Here is a 17,810-nt window from a genome sequence, read left to right on the forward strand (position 1 = left end):
CACAGTGATGTAAATAAATCAAAAGTGCTAAATATCAACCGCTTTTCTTGCTTCAGGTTGAGCTGCTACGCACTAGCGAACAATTAAAATGCAGTGCAACGTTTTCTCATTCAACCTTCATGGAGTCATTTAGAATCACCATCAATTAGGCAAAAGTAGTTTTCTATAACTTTTCTTGTTTCGATGTTTAAATGTTGGACTATTTAACACTTTTTGATTGTGCTTTGAAAGCATTTTTTTCTCAGGGGATTGTTTGATTTCATCTGCAGCACGGGTTGGACTGTAGCAGCCATAATCATTCTCCTACCCAGGAGGTCACACAGAGGTGAGCCTCTCATCTGTCACTGCAGCTCAGCATTTAGTTTGACCGTTACTCAATAGCGCCATCTTCTGGGTCGACATGTTCACACAGCTTAGTGCTGGCAGCAGTGACAGTTCCTTAAAAAAAAAAAAAAATCTAAACCTGGGATAAATCCATTGACATATGAAGCGTTAACTCAAACTGATTTAATGATGTAAAGATTTATTTGAAACAGCATCACATTTCAAACAATGGTTGAACATTTCAACACCATCTTCAAGGTCCCACTACAAAGTCAGTAGAGCAAAGCAAACATTTCCCCTAAATGCAAAGAAAAAAAAACGAGTAAAAGATCTCGACCAGATGTGCTTGAAGCCTCCACCTGGCACAGGAAGAATGTTAATGCTTAAAGGAGGAGAAGTACAGTATTTACAAAACGCAAGATTAAAAAGCCGACTACTGTACAACCCTTTGCTACATTTACATTCTCACACAGATATGTTTGATTTCCAGACAAAAATAAATACACATCTGATCTATGACAGCTTCTTTCCCCCCCCCCCCACGTCTGAATCCTATTAAAATAATTTTGTGATCTTAAAAATCTCATACAGAATATATACATATATTGGATGCAGGTGTGCTTCTTTACAACACACACATGCCGTTTTGCATTCTCTCACAATTGGACCTTTTTTTTTTTTTTTTTCTTCATTCCGACCCTCACATTTGGTCTTTTCGTCACATGCGCGTCCGTCTCCTCATTTGAACTTGTTGACTGGGTTGCCGATGAGTTCGGGGCACTGCTCCTCCCCCCTGGCGATCCTGTCGCACTTCCTGAACAGGTCGTAGTTGATCTTGTCGGTGACGACGCTGTCCTGCTTGTACTGCGGATGCTTTGCCACAAACTCCCTCATCCACTTGGCCATGGTCATCAGTTCGCCTGTTTCGCACAAACATGAAATCACGGTCAGAGATTGTTGAGATATATATATATATATATATATAAAGAAGAAGAAAAGAATCAGCTTCACACTATCGGTCCGTATAAAGTTTTAATGCAGGTTCACCTGAGGCACGTTTCTTGATGAGCTTCAGATAATTCAATATGGTGCATCTGGTGTCCACATCCACTTCCATGTTCTCCAGGTAGCAGTTCAGGATCGGGATCAGGCCTTGAAACACTCCCTCCTGGTGGGAGACGAATCAAAACAGGAGGGGGGAAAAAAAACAACAACCCTGTAAACATTAGAAATATTTTAAAGAGACAAAGAGCGACAGCCAGTGGGAATGAGTCTGTGAGACAAGATATTTTGAGACCTTCAATGACAGACCTGGTAAACCTGAGACTGCTCGCATTATTGAAATAACTCCATAGACCTTTTCAAACTGAATTAAAACTAGTCAATACACGTCTGTTAATCACTGGTAGACGAGCATTCATTTTGATCATTATTGGGGAATATTTCAAAGGTCTGTATTACAAGATACAACATATCAGTATGTTTTCATTTTTAAATAATGACTAAACTGTTACATTAGGATAACCAATATCAGACTTCACAGCTTGAATCATGAGGATTAAATTAAACACACCTTGACGGTGTCGTCACGCGACTGTTTTTATTTTTCTCAACAAAGGAACCAACAGACAACAGGGAGTGTCGCTGCCGGCAGACAGCTCTGCAGCGCCCACTGGTGTTGAGCAGCTGCATGACAGCTAGGCAACATTTTTACAAGTATAGAAAACTAACCAATTAATAATTTTCTTATGTGAACAAGTGAGGGGTTTGGCATTTCATCGTGAAGTCTATAAAAGAAGTGGGAACATGTCTTTGGAGCTGCTTGTCCGGTCAAAAGGTCGTCACGTGATGCAACGTTCACCTTTCCATTGATGATGGTGTCGATGCTCATCAGCGTGTACTCCTCGTTGCCTCCGTCAGTCTCCAGACCGTTCTGAGCCGCGGCGGCGCCGTCGAGGCCCGGGTTGCAGCCTGTCGGCGGACAGCAAAGAGATCCTCGGTTTTCCCACAGTGTTCGTGACGTGGATCGAGTTGTACTTCCTGTTCCAACTCACCTTTGAAGATGTCCTTGCGGAAATAAAACATGCCCTCCTGCACAGCGTTTCTCTTCTGTGCAGCCTTCATGTTTTCATCAACCTGAAGAGAGACACAAGGGTTTTAGAGCACAAGTCTTCCACTTTAAACGGCTTTAGGAAACGTTTGTGTGGCCGATTCCACCTTCGACAGCGGGATGACAAAGTCCAGTTTGTACGACAGGATCACTCTGGTGAGCAGGACGACAAAGACAACATACGCTGCATTTTCAAAGTCTGTCAGCTGCACCTGAAAGACAAAAGCAAAGCGTAATTCACAAAATGATACAATGCAATCGTTTTATTTATCACATTCGACACTTATTTAAGCAGGACTGCACTCGTGGACAATAGAAATTCAGCATAGGAATCCCAAAGTGGCCGGTTACCTCCATCGGGCGAAACTCAACTCTCCAGCCGATGTCGGAGTTCGGTGGCGGCGGTTTAAACCTCATCGTCTGCCAGTTGGTCGACTGGAGGTTCTGCAAAATATTTCAACGAACGGCTTCATTGTGGCATTCGGGCGCGTTTAACTCTTGATGTCCAGACTCCACAAGGAACCGAGAAACGCTCACCTCAAAGTGGTCCGATTCGTTTTCATCGTCCAGGTGGATTTTCTCCTCAAAGACGGAGAGCGGGTCTCGGATGAAGAGGTGAGCTATGTGTTGGGCCAGAAGCTTGTCGATTCCTTCCGAACCCAAAAAAAAATAATCCACCTTTCATTAATTCTTCACCCGCCAGGTTTGAGTCTGCGATTCTGCCGAGGGCGGACATAAAGGTCATAACGTACCTGCTCCGAGCAGCTGCTTGTAGATCTCCTCGTCTATCGTCAAATCGATGTCGTTGTACTTTTCGCTGCAGGAGGATAAGTAGCTGTCGATCGAGTCATACCTCGACTTGAAGATCCGGAATTTGTTGTTTTTCAGAGGCTTGTGGGGAAAACGGCAACGTCACATATTGTACTCAATATATATATTTAAAAAAAAATTACAGGGAAAACCACAGACAATCATTGCACCAGCAGCTTAGTCAAAATATAAGTTGAATTCACAGATGTCAGTAAAACATACATCTTAAAACTACTAGAATTTCTCTCTTGAAGGCAGAAGAACTTAATTTCGTCATGTTGAAACTATATTAGATTCGTGATCTTTGGTGCTACACCTCTGTAGTGTCGATGGACAAATCTGCACTGTATGAATCACTAAATCAGTACCTGAATAACAAAAAACTTCCCAACAATATGGGGGAAAAAAAGCAAATTTAAAACATCCAGTATTGCCTCATGCTGCATTCTGCTCCACCTGCTCACCTTCAGCCCGCGCTCCTCCTGCGTCCGGTCATCCACTGAGGCAGAAATAACTCCCCAGCGACAATCGATATCCGACACGAAGCCTCTGTAGAAGGGTGAGGCTGCACTCAGCGCCATCTGCAACGGGCGAAAAGCATTTCAGTGTATCCATGTACATGTGGGCGGCAACAAAATCAATCAAACAATCAATAACTTTCATGATAAGGAACCTGGAGAAAAAAAAGAAACGCAACCTTGAGCTGCACTTTAATATATTTAAAGAAAGTTTAACTACGGAGTTCGCCTCAGTTGAGAGGTGTAAATCATCAACAAAGCAAATGAACGCACAACAAACATTTAAGTATTTAGAAGCACTTTGAAAATATACATATGGCGCTTAACACCAACCTTGTTATGAAAAAGAAAAACTATATTGCCAAACTCGAGTTCTGTCATCAACGTGAGCAAATTAACTGAAGTTAACACTTAAATAATGACAACAAAGGACAGGAGCCGCATGTTTTCTGCATCTACTCACCACAATAGGGCAGAATGTAGCCAGTTGGTCATAAAGATACCTTGCCTCATCAATGCTGCATGCCTGGAATGTCACCTACAAGAGCATCATAAAACAGGCTGAAGTACATTTATACATCACTTATTAGGATTGCGGAGTTGCGCACACACAAATGTTGAAATAGTCCTTGCTCCAGCTTCTCATGCCGAAACAAAACAAGACCGAGACGCAGCAGTGGTCGTACCTGAAGGCAGCAGTTTCCCATGCCGAAGCCCATGCAGTCCATGTAAATGTGGTCAGGCAGGGCGGCTCTCGCGCCTTCGCCGTCATCCTCTGGAAAGTCCTCCACGAATGGAGATGGAGTGCGCTTGTCTTTGAAGACTGAAATGAGAGCGGAACAATGGTCACACTCAGGAGTCACGTGAGGTCGAAGAGGGGAAATTAGCTCGTGGTGAAACAATGCGCCTGATAAAGAAACACTCGACTGCAGCCACCAGCGCAACATGCAAGCAAAAGTCCATGTCCAAATTAAATCTGCTTTCTACTATGGTTTTGAATCAATCTCTCTGAAACCTTTACACGAATTAATGAATAAGAAAGTTCATTTTCATGACCAATACTTGGAAAAATGTTACAATTTACAGTGTTTATGATGTTTAGCGACCGAAATTGAGAGAACTGAGGACATTTGAGGAAACTACTACTTCCTAAAAAATTGTCATGAAATTGTAATCAAGCCTTACATAGAAAAAACTTTTTCACTTTATGTTATAGTATATGTGAGAGAAATTGCATGTATAATTATGCAAGAGCCATACCGCCTTGTGTATTCCGCTATACAGACTAAAGCCTCGATATAATAGAGAGCTACCGAAGATAGATGTATTGTATATGATGCATTCAGTGAACATTTTTGTCAGCGGCAGTTTTTCCACACCGTACGACTAATACTTTGCGATGATGTTTCAACTCATGCTTTATGCATGATGCTTGCAGGCAGCACGTATAATGTTGTCTGGAGGGTCAGCTGGCAGTTAAACTTTGATGAGTTAAACTTACTTGGCACATTTATAACGACTTTTTCTCCTCTCCTGTGACGTATGTTCCTGGTAAGGGTGCTGAAAGCACAAAACCCACACACATGCACTCATGTCAGCAAACGCCCCACGGCAACACATGTTGCTCATCTTATCGGCTGCAAACTGCCACCCAGCATCAAACCTACCTGAATCTTGGGTGCTGGTTGATGGCTTCGTCGGGGAAAAACAGTGACTTTGACACTCCTTTCTCAACGGGAGTCGGCCGGTGCTCCGGTTGGGTGAAACCTGGACAGCCTAATCTGAACAAGGAAGGAAAAATATACCCAATTATTATGGTGGTGCCACTGACGATTACAGTTGCAATTAAAAGAAAAGAGGAAAAACTCAGGTCAATGGAATCACGTCTCGTGGACTTAAATGTAGAGAATGTTCATTGTTTTTAACTCAAGACTTTCCTTTTGTCCCATTTCTTTCCTGCTGTAGGATTATAGAACTTTTATTTCGTCATTTGTTTATCTTTGGCAGGTGGTGGGCATCACTCCGTTTTGAACCTGAAAAGCACTTTGTGCTGCATTTTATTGTTCTAAAAGTGCTTGGGGAAAACAATGTTTGTTGTAGTATAGATGTAGTAGTATCTAATTTAGTATAGAATATTAAGTTGGTTATAATATGCAATCGTCGAATAAATATAATAATAAATATTGTATTAAAACAAGTAAGTTGGGATAATGAAGCAAAGGTAGTCGGATTATATTAGCTTTGGATTTGTGAGTTCATATATGCTGTAACTGGAGGGATATGGAGACATTTATACATGAACTGTGTGAAATTATGTAGATTGTGATTTACATGTCTGAAAAAGAATGATCAAATTTCCTCATGTCAACTGATATTGTATATGTACCTGTACTAATAGATATCCTTTATGAAAACGTGTAAGCAAAGTACCTTGGGAATGAGGTGATGGTACACAGGGTTTCGTTCTGGTTGAGCACAGCTGACGCCTCTCGCCGTCTCTTCCCCATGTTGCCTTCCACAGTGTTGAACTCAGACATGGTGCCTCCGTACGGCTGTCCCGGAGTCCCCTCGATCATGTAGCTGCCGTACTCTGGCCTCCAGAGTGTGGGGTGGCTGCAGAAATAGAAAGCCGAGGTCAAAACACTGCACCACTAACCTTTAACCTTTCCGATTAAATAACCTGACCGCCAAGAATCGTACGAGAGCAGGAATCCTGGTGGGCGCAAACCAATGCAACGGTGTTTGTGCTTCAGAGCGTGCTCTTTGGTGTGTGTGCGGCAGAGGGGCAGTAATGAGGAATGCACGGGATCTGCGATTGTCACGGCCGCTGGTATTTCCCCTGGGTGAAGTTGGCGACACAGATTTAGGCCGACGTCATGGGCAGCGGGCAAGCATAACACTCAGGGGCTTGTACAAACACATTCAAGCCTGCAGAGAATTCCTCTCCTTTAAAGAAGATTGATGGCCGTTTGCACATGCAGCGGTAATACCAGGAGGGGAACCTCGGACACAAACCCCCCCCCCCCCCCCCCCCCCATGAAGCCTTTTACAGTCAGGAAACCGATTTTGACGAGGCTTTTCATTGAGTTCACTGAAAACTCTTCAAGTCAATCAGGGGCCGTCCACACAAGAACGCCGGTTCAGGTAAACGCACCGTTTTTGGCCGACCGTCCACACAAGGCAAAGTTTTAGAAGCCTGAAAACTGTTTTTTTTTTTAAACACAGGTTCAGAGTGGGGAAATTCTAAAACTCCAGCTCGGCTGTGAGGTGTCGACGGTAAAGACGATCATCTGTGGAAAAAAGATGACGTAATCGCCGGCCCTCTCAGAAAAAGGCAAAAACTTTGAAAATGCTCATTTATGTTGCTGTAATGGCAGCTTATTGTGGTCACAGTAGAGCAGAGAACAATACTGATACCTTTCAACACGGCAACTGGAAATCCCAGTTGTTCCAATGACTTCAGAGTTGAAATATGAGACGTGCTCTTTGAAACCTTGTGAGCTTGTCATATGAACAGACAAAGAAGCCTGGGGGCTCCTGCTAAATGATGAAGAGTTGAACCACGCCTGGATGAGACGTCCTGCCCTCAGCACTTCAACTTTGATTAATTGATGTACCAGTACATTTACCATTAGGACAACTTCAATGCATCTATTGTGTTAATGTGCATAAAATGATTTCCAACCATCACACATGAATCCAGGATGTCAACAACTTCTTCTCACGATTCCACCTTGCCATATGACAGGAGATGCGGTTTAATCGCATGAGAAACAAGACGAAGCAGGCGAGTCTGACTTTGACTTACTCTGAAAACCAGCGGTCAATTAACCTAAAGTGCAGAACACATTTTCACTATATTAGCAGTCATGAAGTGTTTTACATCTTCAGCCACGTTCAAACACACTCACCAACACAACAATGGTGAAGGCTGCTGGAGAAGGTGCTACACTTCCACATACACAGGTTCATTTTCACTAAACGTTTTGCCCAAATATATTTAACAATGTTTGGTAATAGTAAATATGGTAGTCAGTAGGTTTGGTCACAACTTGTCATGCAATGTTTTTTTTTTTCATTTACTACATAATTCCATGCAGGTTTATTCATACTTTTGATGGCTTCAGGGAGAATCTACAATGTAATAAGTCAAGAAAGCAAAGAAAAAACATTGCATGAGAAGGTGTGACCAAACCTACTGGCTGATCATCCATATTTCCTGCACTTCAGGTTCATTTACTGCTTGTTTTCAGAGTAAGTCAAAGTCACACTCGCCTGTCTCGTCTTGTTCCTCTTTCTCGGCATTTGCCCCCAAACCAGGTTGACACGAAATGTACGTGCAGGAATCAGGTCGGTACACAGCTGACAGCCCTATTTTATATCTAAGAACCAATCAGCAAAGTAAAGAGAAAGAACAGTCCATCATTACTTTAAGAACTGAAGGTCAGTTGGTCCGGAAAATTGCAAAAACTTTGAATGCGTCCTCAAGTGTGGCCGCAAAAAACAATCAAACGCTACGACGAAACTGGCTCACATGAGGACCGTCCCAGGACAGGAGAGAGCCCAGATCAATGCAACACAGAGTTCCAGAAGCAGACAGGTTCAGAGGAGGCTGCACAAATCAGGCCTGTCTGGTCAAATAGCTGTGAAGCATGGAGAAGGTAACATTGAACTGTGTAATTCTTACTTAAGACACTGTACCTGACCATGTGATGTAGCAAGCAACAGGAACTCTGGTGAAATGTCATTGTGGTTTATGTAGCAAGAATGTTTGCTTTGATTAAATCAGATTTTAACCAAGCAGCGACATGCAGCCACAAATCTCACTAAACCAATCCAAATTTAAATGTCAGATCAAACACCTGTGTGTGCATTTTTTTTTATGACCAAATATAAAAAGTGTGTATGTGTGGTCAAAGTTGGTTTGAGTTCTACAGAGAATTTTACTTTTAATTCTTATTACACCGTTGGGTAGGAGATTATTGTTGTAATACATGCCAACTATGATCCAAAATAAACAAAGCAGATACGGTTATTAGTGCCTGAGCTGTTGTGGTTACTAGAACAAATTAAATGTTAAATGAGAAAGGAACCAACTTTTAAAGAACAGCAAATAGCTAATTGGTCAATTATAAAGCAGAGTGAATTTTGGGACAAGTCTCTCTTTTAACACCCACTTTTGGCTGATCGTTTTTGTGCATGAGCAGTACTTACTTGGGGTTTATATTTTCACCCTGTTCTTGGAGAGTTTCCAACACATCTCCGCCATTCAGGACAAGGCGAACCTTCTCATCTTTGTCATCTAGTTCCAGCAACATGTACTCCACCTAAAAGCCACAAAAAAAAAACAACAGCATATTGTGAAAATATATGGCCCCAAACCTGCTGAAGTAAAACGTTGTAAACAAGGCGGCACAAAGTTGAGGTTTGTTCACTTCAGCTCAAATTCGTCAGTAAGGTTTTCTTGACTTTGACTCTGCTATGCTGTAATCCTCTGTCTGAAAGCAGGATTAATCTATAACAACAGCATTCCACATGGTTTGCAATCACAACAGTTTGTCCAAGCTGAAAGACACAGAAGCAGGCCGGAGCTGCACATAAAGAAAACTAGGGTTAGAGTTGGACAGAAAACGGCTTTGGGTATTCAAATGTGTGAAGCAGTATGTATTTAGAGAGGGTTGATTCAACAATGAGTGCCTTCCTGAAGTAGCTGGGGAAGTTTTGGCAGTAGTAGGTGAGCCTGAAGCCAACGAAAGGTTAAATATGAAGTGAAGCTGCAGGACAAAATTAAGTGACAAAGTGAGCTTCTATTCTTCCAAAAGCCTTTGAGCACAACAGGTAGAGTACACAATGAAAGCTGTGAGTTCGTGTTCTTTTAATAGCAAACAAAGTATTTCAGAGTGTATCGTTTGTATTTAGAGACAGCAGAGACAGGTGGTCGTCTCACCTCGTCGCCCCACTTCAGCACGTCCCTCTGCCGGTCCTTCACCTTGTTGTAGATGTTGAGGAACTGGATGATGCCGTGCTTTCGGATGTGGTCGGCATGCTTCCTGGTTTCCTCCCAGTTCAGCGGGGAGCCCTGTGACAGCAAGCCCATGTTGCAGACACGCCGGAGGTGGGCAGAGAGCAGACGGCCGCCGGTGTCTCTCGGTGTTCAAACCGCACGCTGGGGGTTAGCGAGCTAGCTACTTAGTCCCAACTCCGCAGGAAGCGAGCATCAAGTCCCGGTCCGGTCCGGGCGGAGCGGCGGAGTCTGGGAGTCTTCGCGGAGCTGATAGAGAGAGTCTACCGGCAGCACTGGAGTGGTTCTCGGCGCGGGTTGAAGCGGCGCGTCCTGTCGGCGATCTTAGCTAGGCAACCGCCGCAAACAGGCCCCGGCTCATCGCTTGCTAACGTGTGATTAGCTCGGTTCAGGACGGCCGTCAGTCGGTAACGCGGCTCTGCTCCCCTAGCAATTGAGTGGCGGCTCACAGGCGCGGGCTGAGGCAGTGTGTGTGTGTGCAGCGCTGTGATGGAATGACACAGAGGTGAAGCCTGGAGGAGTCCTTATTGCCAGCCGGTCTGCCGCTTCACACACAGTGAGGCTGTGTTGTTCATATGAACGCCCTCCTGGCAGCGGCTCCACACACGTGACCTCCTCAAGCGGACCGGCCTGACATCACGATGACTCAGCGTTCTGTAGGCCCGCCCATAGAGCTGTCAATCACAGAAGCCACGCCCCCAATTGAGCTGCCTGTCAGGGAGAAGTAAAACGTCGTACTTTTCTGTTTGTTGACCGAAAAAGCCAACAAAATAAAGAAAATCCTCAAAACAAATGTTGGTCTCAACAATACAACAGTATATGATGGCGCTTATTATCTTTGCCAAAGAAAGTGATCAACGGAGTTGGCCGAAAAGGTTATCTTTTTGTCACAGTGCATTTATTTATTTATTGGTTCGTATAAATGTATTACCAACTTTTCTCAAAAACTACTCACCCGGATTGCATGCACATGTGTATAGATTCGCCAACACCACATTTTTGTGTGTGAAACGTGACATAGACTTACAGAATAAATGTAAAAAGTCTTTGTCAAGCCTTGCGTAAGGGAGGCTGTAGATTCTCTGGGGTAAAAACAGTTTTTTTCAGTCAACTTGACTGGTGACATTCTTTCTTGCATGGCTTCAGGAAAGTGCTACAAACAACCTTTGATTTATAGGCAGAGATGACCATATAATAATGTGACTTTCAGACACGACCCGGGGCAAACTTTGTACATGGCTGTTCTGCTCAAAACACATGTTGGTTTCAGTTTGAAAATGTTTTTCAGTTTTTATTAATGTACTTTCCACTTCTTCTCAGCTTTGACCTGCCACAAATTATCCTACAAAGCAGTCCAGGAATCTACTGTTCATAGATTATTACTTATTTATATGTTTGATTTTCAGCACAGAAGGTACCACAGCGTTACAGGCTAGATTTAACTATTTTATTATTTCCACCCGTCTGTGGCTCATGTGTCATGTCTCTGATAGAGGGGAAGTATGATCTCAGCATCATAAAAAGTAAAACTTGATTGTAAGAGTGACACAGCATTTGAATATTGATGTTTGTATATGCATGAATGAATAAAACAGGATGGGTCAATGAACTTCACTCATGCTTCAAATGTGAGCCAAGCGACAGGCCTCTGACTGGCTTCATTAACACTCCTTCCTGTCAAACGCAAATCAACACAGTCATGTAGTGGCTATTTGTGAAAAGAATCACACTGAGGTCACTGTGGAAATGCTTGTTTCTAAAATATGAAAATTGCTTAACTGTACCTTTCAAAACAGAACCACTTTGTAAGAATTACTATAGGAACAACCAAAGGAACCTGATTAATAACCAGGTAGTTCAAACCAGAAAAGGGAAACGCAAATAGAGACTAAGCCTGAAAATGATTTGAAGTTGATTTGAAAAATAAAAATGAAGTACTGATACTGACTGGTGTATGAATTTGCCTTCAAATTTTACCACCTAAATTCTGTCTATTTTAAATCACTGACAAAACCAAGGACCACAACATCATTCATGTTAAACTGTAGGAACATTGCTTTCAAGTTGTTGAATTAGTTTTCAGATCATTCACAAGGATCTTTTATTAAATTATTTTCTGTAAGACAAGTCATGTCATATTTCTTTAACATCTCTTCAGGCACTTTAGACATAGGCCCATGCTATTTTTCCAGTAAATAATTTAGCATATTGAGAGTAGTTGATAAAAAAAAGATTGCATTTTCGCCTCTTTTGTCACCAAAAATAGCTCAAATATACTCCTGTTTAAAATGTTGATGTTGATATTGCATTATTGAAAAATGTCACCACAGTTGATGAATGTTTTCACAGTTGAAAACTGACACTTTAAACTCACCGGTACTATAAACTCTAAGCAGATGCAACTGTAAAGAGTCGTGTGATTCTAAACTCTCAACATTTTAAATCAAACATACATGGAATACAAGTTTAGCCACCCTTTAACAGTTTAAGTGTGGCTGTTTAAAAACAGCCACCCTTTAACAGTTTAAGTGTGGCTGTTTAAAAACATGAATGCATAAGCTGCATATGGGGAGAGTCTTGTATGTGAAGTATGAATTTCTATATATAGCTTCTCATTTGCTAATCATTTTACAGCAATTTTGCAAACTTTGTCATGGCTTTGGTTCCTTTTTCAGGTAACTTCTATGTTTTTGTTGTATATCTTGCATATTGTTTTTTTTGTACATAACACTTAAAAAGAGGAAGAACTTGACAATTACCTCCAATTGTCATATCCCTTTATGTACCTATGTGGCTCATGTTACCAGCCACAATACTGGTTGTCATGGTCTCAAAATGGTTCAATTCATCCTCACAGAGCTTAAATCCTCTGGGATTGACATTTTGTTTGACAACCAATTAGAGAACAAACTAAAATCTGTATGTTGCTGCAGGATAAATTACTGTGTAAACTCACAACAACTTACTTGTACATGATGCACCCCTCCAGAAATATGTAAACCCCTTGATAACACACATGTGGAGTAAAACACAGGAAGCCAAAGCTGCATACGTTGTGATTGAAAGGAACATCTGAAATGTGGCTGGTTCACAAACACTACAGTGAACAGCATTAAAAAAAATATACGAATGTTGATGAAGTGAACATTCCTATTTTTTCCAATTATTTTTTTCAAAGAGAGAAGGGAAACACCCTTGATACGAGGGTCAAAAGCAATTGGTAGCTTTTATTATAGCATATATGTCAGTGTTAAAGAATGCTGGTTCTTTTTCTGTTCTGGTTCTGGTTTCAGGCCCATTCTAAAGTTTTTCATACTTTGGTACATTAATGATTTATGTTGTGGCTTGCAGTGCTCTCAAGTAACTGGTCTGGCTGATCTGACTTCATCCTTGGATCCTGTTCCTTGCTCTCGTATCCTTGATTGTGTCCTTTGTGTGTGTGTGTGTGTGTGTGTGTGTGTGTGTGTGTGTGTGTGTGTGTGTGTGTGTGTGTGTGTGTGTGTGTGTGTGTGTGGGTGTGTGTGTGTGTGTGTGTGTGTGTGTGTGTGTGTGTGTGTGTGTCAGTCTTGTCTAATGTCTCCATCTCTCTAGGTCACATGTCTCTGTATGTAGTTTGTGTTCCAGCCTGTTGTGGTTTGAGTGTTGCTTGCTTTTGACTTCATGTTTTTGGCTCATCCTTGTCTCTTTTGTTTGCCACGCTGAATCTGCTTACTGGTGTCCTCAACTCTGATCTTCCCTTGTATAAACTGTCCATGCATCCATCTGCTTCTGACTTGTGTGTTTGGCTCCTCTGTCCACCATACCAGTCATATACATACAACTGTTTGACTAATTTCTACCGAACAGTTCACAAGAGCTTTGAATAAAGGACCATGGCTCAAAGTAGCTTACACTTCATCTCTTTAATTTATAAACCAACAAAAAAAAAAAAAAAAAATGGAAAGACATGAGCAGTCAGGGAAACTCAGAGAATTGACTTCCAGGAAAGCTCAGGCTCTGAACGTCACTCCTGAGTTATAGTTTTCTTTTTACAAAATAGTTTTGTTTTTTTTAACTTTCACATCTACACCCATTCAACCTCATTATTTCAGCATTTTCCACCAAGAATCTGTTGTCTCCACATTTATGTTATTTACGGCGATTGTGCACCATCAAGCACCAGACTGTCGACTGCTGCACCGAGACATGTGCAGACAAACTGCAGTCTGAGTGTGTGATGTCTTTAAGCACTAATCATTGTCACCTACTCCTGGTAGGCAAAGCCAAAACTTACTTCAGCTCCAGTTTCTTATTATTCTGTTCAAGTATCTGAGAATCACAGTAACTATAGTCACCATCAACAGACTGGTCAGACAAACCATTAGCATTAGTATTACCATGGGAAAAAAGATGGACGTGGTAGATGCATTTCATCAGCAACTATGTGTTATTACATTCCTGTTTTTGTTTTTATATTCTTCATAATATTCTACAATTCCATATAACATACATGCTGTACAAAAAATGATTTCATGATACCAGCTGAATTGGCCCCAGGCAGATCTTTCAGTTAATTTTGTATTAATGGTTTGTCTTAGTGATTAACATTATTTTCAATTCATTATGCTAAATATACCAATTATCAAAAAAATAATCATTTATTTCACAGTTTAGAATATGAATGAAATTGTTTTTGAATGTATTACAATGACGTGTTCCCAATTAATTTTCATTTTGTCAATCTTTTCCCACATAAAAGCAAGCTGATGACTATTTAGTAAGAGTCAAGCACCAGAATTATACAACAGACAAGCTGGAAACCTTTGGATACGAAAACTACATCACAGTTATGATCTAAATCCTTATATACTGACTGGCGCAGAAGAAACTGAACTGGCTCTGGATTCTCGTGTTTTCCGCGTGGGTATGGTGACGACACAGCATGAAATGCCGACTGTAGCTTCTGGCAATTCGTCGTCCTCAGTCCATTCATTGAGGTCGGGGTTGTAAACCTGAATGCATTTCTTGTACTTCTTCTCGCCCTCGTTCCATCCTCCAAGGAGATAGACCTTGTTGTTCGAAATGGAAATACCGGCCGTGCTCACTCCCGTGTGAAGAGGCGTGCCGTAGCTCCACTGGCCATTGTGAGGGTTGTAAGATTCGACAACAAGAACATCTACCCTCTCCCCGCGACCTCCCAGCTGGCTCCCTCCGATAACATAAGCTCGGTCTCCCACGGTGGCAGCGCAGTGCCAGCCTCTGGGTGTGCTCAGGCTGCTCTTGTCCTGCCAGGTGTCAGTGGAGGGGTCGTAGGAGCACACAGCCCTGGAGTAGGCATTATTGATGTAGCCTCCAGATACAAGGATCTTGCCATCGATGACAGAGCTGGCATGGCAGCAGCGGGGCACCTCCATGGGAGCTTTCATCTGCCACTGATTAGAGGAGGGCACGTAGCACTCCACGGAGGCCTGAACACCGTCGGCATTTCGCCCTCCAATGGCAAACAAGAGGCCATTAAAGGTATTGAGGCTGAAGTGGGTACGCCGCTGGATCATGTTGTTCAGGTGAATCCAATTGTTGAAGCGAGGGTCATACCTGGACAAGATGAGAGAGATTCACAGTTATTGTGTCATTCTAAAACAACTACTGACACCACTTTTGAATTTGACTCGGTTTGTACCTGCAGAAGTTGCTCACAGCATGTTTAGCCTGGTTTCTTGCGTCGTTCTGATCCTCACCTCCTGCCACGTACAAGAAGCCATCCAGTACTGCCACGCACTGATTGAAGCTCTTTGCTGGCATCTCTGTCAGCTTATTCCACACATTGTCTGCATCTCTGTAGAGAACGTCTTTGCTGAGAGATTTTTCTGTTAAGGCAGGACGTCCACCCACAGTGAGGATCACCTTGAGGCCGCCACGTACCTTCGTTCTGCGTGACTGGAGGATGTTCTGTTGATATGGCAGCAGATGGTAATTCATTGCATCAACAAGGAGACGGTGGCACTCAGAGTCTTGCATCATCCTGGGCACACTCTGGACGTGATTCACCAGGTCTTGGGCGGAGATAGTACCAAAACGGATGTGAGTGAGGAGGTCCGCTGCATACTTTAACCTTTTCTCGTCGAAATCTAACCATTTCATGGCAATCTGGAAGGCTGTGATCTCAGAGGGGAGCTGCAGGGAATCATCTGTGAGGAATTCACTGATCTGCTCATAGGTGAGCTTCAAGAACTGCTCCATCTCAGAAAATTCAATGAAGTTCTCCCGCATGAACTTCTGAGCTGCCTCCTTGGTTTCTTTGAGATTGTAGGCGTCAGCAATGTTTGCCACATACATACAGTTCTCAACGCTGAGCTCCTGCATGAGGAAATCACTGCACATCTTCACTAAGGTGCTGATCTGCAGCAGCATGGCCGCAGCAATAGTGCTGCCAATACTGTAGAGTGAAAGCGTGAGCTTTCCTGAGTATGCATAGGTGATTGCAGTGGAAAGACCGACTGGTGAGAGGTCATTCAGGTCAATCTTTTGGAGGGTTGGATCCTTCTTCAAGATCTCTCTGATGTATTCACTGCAGGAGGCCATGACAACCTTGTGGACATCAAACGACTTGGATTTTGTGGCAACGGTAAGATCACAGAGGAAGCTTTCATGCCTCATGTTGCTCAAGCCCTCCAGGAGGTTTGGGGCATACACTGAATCTGTAACTTCAGTTGAAATGCAGCTGAATCCATTTCCTCCTTCTAACAGAGTGTTTAAACCATTAATCTTGTTGATGGGGCTGTTCTCAACCATTATGGTCATGTCATTGATGTCCGCTTTGCTCTTCTTGGTTGTTTTGTTCTTTTTGGGTGCCATGGCTGTTGCAGCAGGACCAGGCCCAGACCTTCTGAAAACATACACACACAAAGCACAGTTTAGACTTCACCAAACAACATCCATTATAAATTGATAATGATACCCAGATGTACATGCACAAGCAGTTGACCAAGCATAATGTTTTTTTTGTTTGTTAATTAAACCTTTATGTTAACAAGAAAAAAACTCATTGAGATTAAAAATGTTTAATTGAATTTGTGACAGATACTGTATTGGATTTGTGCTCATAAATAAACCGGATAGATCAATACAACATGTCAACCTATCAGCCTAAAAATACTCGATATTGTCAAAAATCAGCACAGCATTTGCTCGATGAATTTTATTCATATTCCAAGAGTGGTGAAATATATTTAGACATAGTTTCACATTCAAAATCTTAAAAAACACGTGCAACCGGGTGATGCTGAAGTTTGTGAGTGCATCAACATGCCCCGCTTTGCATCTGTCACGGTTTATCAGCCGTATGGCCAGGAATAGCCACACTGGACAGCTCCCCCATGACGTTCCTTTTATAGACTTTGAGACATGAGCAGCAGGCCTCATGTCCTCTATCTGTTTAAGTTCACATTAGGGCAAATTGCTATTTCTTTTAAAACAATTATTTTATAGATTACTAGAAAATTGTCTTAAATAAGTCTGAAATTAACACCAAATACACAATTTAAAGGTGTATTGTCATAGCAGCCACTCAAAGTTTAACCATAGCAGTGACTCTACTACTAGAAAACTTCCAGCTCATCATATACACATTTATGAGTGGAAATCAGTTCAACAGCATTGAACAGCACATTTATCCCCTGATGTCCAACTCAGGGAGAGCAATTTTACATTTTCCAAAATGATTTAGCAAATGTTGAAACGCAAACGGATTCAAGCAGTCATTTGATTGTTAACATAAACTTGAAATATGGAAAAGATCAACTCACCAATCTAATAAAGCTGAGGCTGGTGAAGAAGGAACTTGTACCTCCAGTTACTGGAGCAGAGAGAGAGACCAGACGTCACCTCTGCTGAAAGAGGCAGGCACTTAACTCCTCCTCTATGGGTGCTAGTGCCAATCAAGTGCATATTGAGCAATGCAAGTGCCAAAAAGCAGGGGCCATACAACCCCTGACATGCTGCTTCCAGGAAGTTAATTTCAACATATTGTGGGCGACTTGAGTTGCAT

The 17,810-nt window shown here is 42.3% G+C and overlaps 2 protein-coding genes across 2 annotated transcripts; both read right to left on the minus strand.

The window, feature by feature from the left end:
* Nucleotides 1-545: 545 nt before the first annotated feature.
* gclc (glutamate-cysteine ligase, catalytic subunit) lies at nucleotides 546-10,321 on the minus strand. The gene is made up of 16 exons (XM_080507137.1): nucleotides 9,710-10,321; nucleotides 8,977-9,089; nucleotides 6,193-6,375; nucleotides 5,430-5,543; nucleotides 5,264-5,322; nucleotides 4,449-4,585; nucleotides 4,226-4,300; nucleotides 3,709-3,825; nucleotides 3,187-3,325; nucleotides 2,972-3,084; nucleotides 2,786-2,878; nucleotides 2,542-2,646; nucleotides 2,379-2,460; nucleotides 2,186-2,295; nucleotides 1,372-1,492; nucleotides 546-1,244 (listed from the first exon to the last, which is right to left on the minus strand). Exons 1-16 carry the CDS (start codon nucleotides 9,857-9,859, stop codon nucleotides 1,063-1,065), a joined length of 1,893 nt encoding a protein of 630 aa, XP_080363263.1. The 5' UTR covers nucleotides 9,860-10,321; the 3' UTR covers nucleotides 546-1,062.
* Nucleotides 10,322-13,667: 3,346 nt separating this feature from the next.
* Nucleotides 13,668-17,690, minus strand: klhl31 (kelch-like family member 31). Its single transcript, XM_080508104.1, has 3 exons — nucleotides 17,569-17,690; nucleotides 15,444-16,649; nucleotides 13,668-15,358 (listed from the first exon to the last, which is right to left on the minus strand). The coding sequence occupies exons 2-3, from the start codon at nucleotides 16,616-16,618 to the stop codon at nucleotides 14,626-14,628; spliced, it is 1,908 nt and encodes a 635-aa protein (XP_080364230.1). The 5' UTR covers nucleotides 16,619-16,649; nucleotides 17,569-17,690; the 3' UTR covers nucleotides 13,668-14,625.
* Between the last annotated feature and the right edge of the window lie 120 nt (nucleotides 17,691-17,810).

The sequence above is a fragment of the Blennius ocellaris genome (assembly GCF_963422515.1).
Source record: "Blennius ocellaris genome assembly, chromosome: 13".
Lineage (NCBI taxonomy): Eukaryota > Metazoa > Chordata > Actinopteri > Blenniiformes > Blenniidae > Blennius > Blennius ocellaris.

What these genes read in the sequence shown, in the direction of transcription:
- gclc (XM_080507137.1), bottom strand. Translation starts at nt 9,859, where the DNA reads ATGGGCTTGCTGTCACAGGGCTCCCCGCTGAACTGGGAGGAAACCAGG. An exon ending in ACCATCACCTCATTCCCAAG is followed by an intron (nt 5,544 to 6,192) that starts GTACTTTGCTTA and finishes TTCCTTGTTCAG; the next exon opens with ATTAGGCTGTCCAGGTTTCA. An exon ending in TTGTCATCCCGCTGTCGAAG is followed by an intron (nt 2,461 to 2,541) that starts GTGGAATCGGCC and finishes GTCTCTCTTCAG; the next exon opens with GTTGATGAAAACATGAAGGC.
- klhl31 (XM_080508104.1), bottom strand. Translation starts at nt 16,618, where the DNA reads ATGGCACCCAAAAAGAACAAAACAACCAAGAAGAGCAAAGCGGACATC. An exon ending in GCTGTGAGCAACTTCTGCAG is followed by an intron (nt 15,359 to 15,443) that starts GTACAAACCGAG and finishes CATCTTGTCCAG; the next exon opens with GTATGACCCTCGCTTCAACA.